The sequence below is a fragment of the Nicotiana sylvestris genome, chromosome 2 (genome assembly GCF_000393655.2).
Source record: "Nicotiana sylvestris chromosome 2, ASM39365v2, whole genome shotgun sequence".
Taxonomy (NCBI): Eukaryota; Viridiplantae; Streptophyta; class Magnoliopsida; order Solanales; family Solanaceae; genus Nicotiana; species Nicotiana sylvestris.
In genome coordinates, this window is record NC_091058.1 from 149,350,166 (window position 1) to 149,352,101 (window position 1,936).

A 1,936-nucleotide genomic window follows, 5' to 3' on the forward strand; every position below is an offset into this window, starting at 1 on the left:
AATACCATCTTGCTGAAAATCCCATGGGAGGAGAATACAAACCCTTGAAAATGTATTTTCCTAATGAAGAAGTTTCATTTGTAGGAGAGGACATTACTGAAGCTTACAACGGGTGGAGGATGTTCTTTGATGGAGTTGCAAATTTCAAAAGAGTATGCATTGGAGTGGTTTTGGTATCAAAAACAGGTCAACATTATCCGGTATCTTCTAAACTCAGATTTCCTTGCACCAACAACATGGTAGAGTATGAAGCCTACATACTAGGACTCAACATGGCAATCGACATGAATATTCAGGAGCTGCTGGTAATCGGTGATTCATATCTGCTGGTGAAACAGGTACAAGGAGAATGGGCTACCAAGAATTCCAAGATATTGCCATATCTGCACCATGTACAGGAACTGAGAAAAAGGTTCACGAATATAGAGTTTCGGCATGTGCCCAGAATTCAGAATGGGTTTGCCGATGCATTGGCCACTTTATCATCCATGATACAACATCCAGATAAGAATTTCATTGATCCCATCCCAGTGAGTATTCATAATTGGCCGGCGTATTGTGCCCATATTGAAGAAGAAATGGATGGAAAACCTTGGTTTCACAATATCAAGGAATATTTGGCGAAAGGAGAATTCCTGGAGCATGCGAACCATACTCAAAAATGCACACTCCAGAGATTATCCAATAACTTCTTCCACATCGGAGGAAACTTATACAGAAGAACTCCTGATTTGGGATTGCTAAGATGTGTCGATGCAAAAGAGGCTTCTAAGCTACATGAGGAGATACATGCTGGGACTTGAGGCCCGCATATGAATGATTTTGTCTTGGCCAAGAAGATACTTAGGTCTAGTTATTTTTGGATGACCATGGAGGCAGATTATGTCTAGTATGTCCGAAAATGCTACTAATGTCAAGTACATGCCGATTTGATAAAAGTGCCACCAAATGAGCTCAATGCAACAAGCTCACCTTGGCCGTTCGCCGCCTGGGGAATTGATTTCATCGGTTCTATTAAGCCTATTGCTTCAAACAGGCACATGTTTATTCTATTATCCATTGACTACTTCACAAAATGGGTAGAGGTAGCATCCTACAAAGCTATAACCAAGAAAGTCATCGCAGACTTTGTCAAGGATCATATTATTTGCCGATTCGGAGTTCCCGAGTCCATTATCACTGATAATGCTGCCAATCTCAACAGTGATCTGATGAAAGCCATGTGTGAAACTTTCAAAATCAAGCACATGAATTCCACAACCTATAGACCTTAGATGAATGGAGCTGTAGAAGCTGGCAACAAAAACATCAAGAAGATACTAAGGAAGATGGTAGAAAACCATAAACAATGGCATAATAAGCTACCCTTTGCTTTGTTGGAATACCACACTACGGTTTGCACATCAACCGGGGCAACTCCCTACATGCTAGTTTATGGTACCGAAGCTGTCATCCCAGTCGCGGTTGAGGTCCCTTCTTTAAGGATCATACAGGAAGCTGAAGTCAGCGATGCAGAATGGATAAAGAGCCGCTATGAGAAATTGGCCATTATAGATGGAAAAAGAATGAACGCAGTATGTCACGGTCAGCTTTATTAGAACAGAACGTCTAGAGCTTTCAACAAAAGGGTCAAACCAAGATAGTTTGCACCAGAATAGTTAGTGCTGAAGAAGATCTTCTCACATCAAGATGAATCCGAAGGGAAATTCTCTCCTAACTGGAAAGGTCCCTACATGGTTCATAGGGTGCTAACAATAGGAGCACTCATACTTGTAGAAATGGATGGAGAATTCTGGCAAAAACCAATCAATTCAGACGCAGTCAAAAGATACTATGTTTAGACTATTTATATTTCTGCACCATGATGTAATTGAACTATGCTTGACCTGATTCTCGTTTAAGAAGGGGTACGTAGGCAGCCCTATGGGTTCAGTCA

The 1,936-nt window shown here is 41.2% G+C and overlaps 1 protein-coding gene across 1 annotated transcript; it reads left to right on the forward strand.

Moving 5' to 3' along the window:
- The first annotated feature begins 1,274 nt into the window (after positions 1-1,274).
- LOC138885775 (uncharacterized) lies at positions 1,275-1,598 on the forward strand. The gene has a single exon (XM_070166754.1). The coding sequence runs from the start codon at positions 1,275-1,277 to the stop codon at positions 1,596-1,598; it is 324 nt and encodes a 107-aa protein (XP_070022855.1).
- The last annotated feature ends 338 nt before the right edge of the window (positions 1,599-1,936 follow it).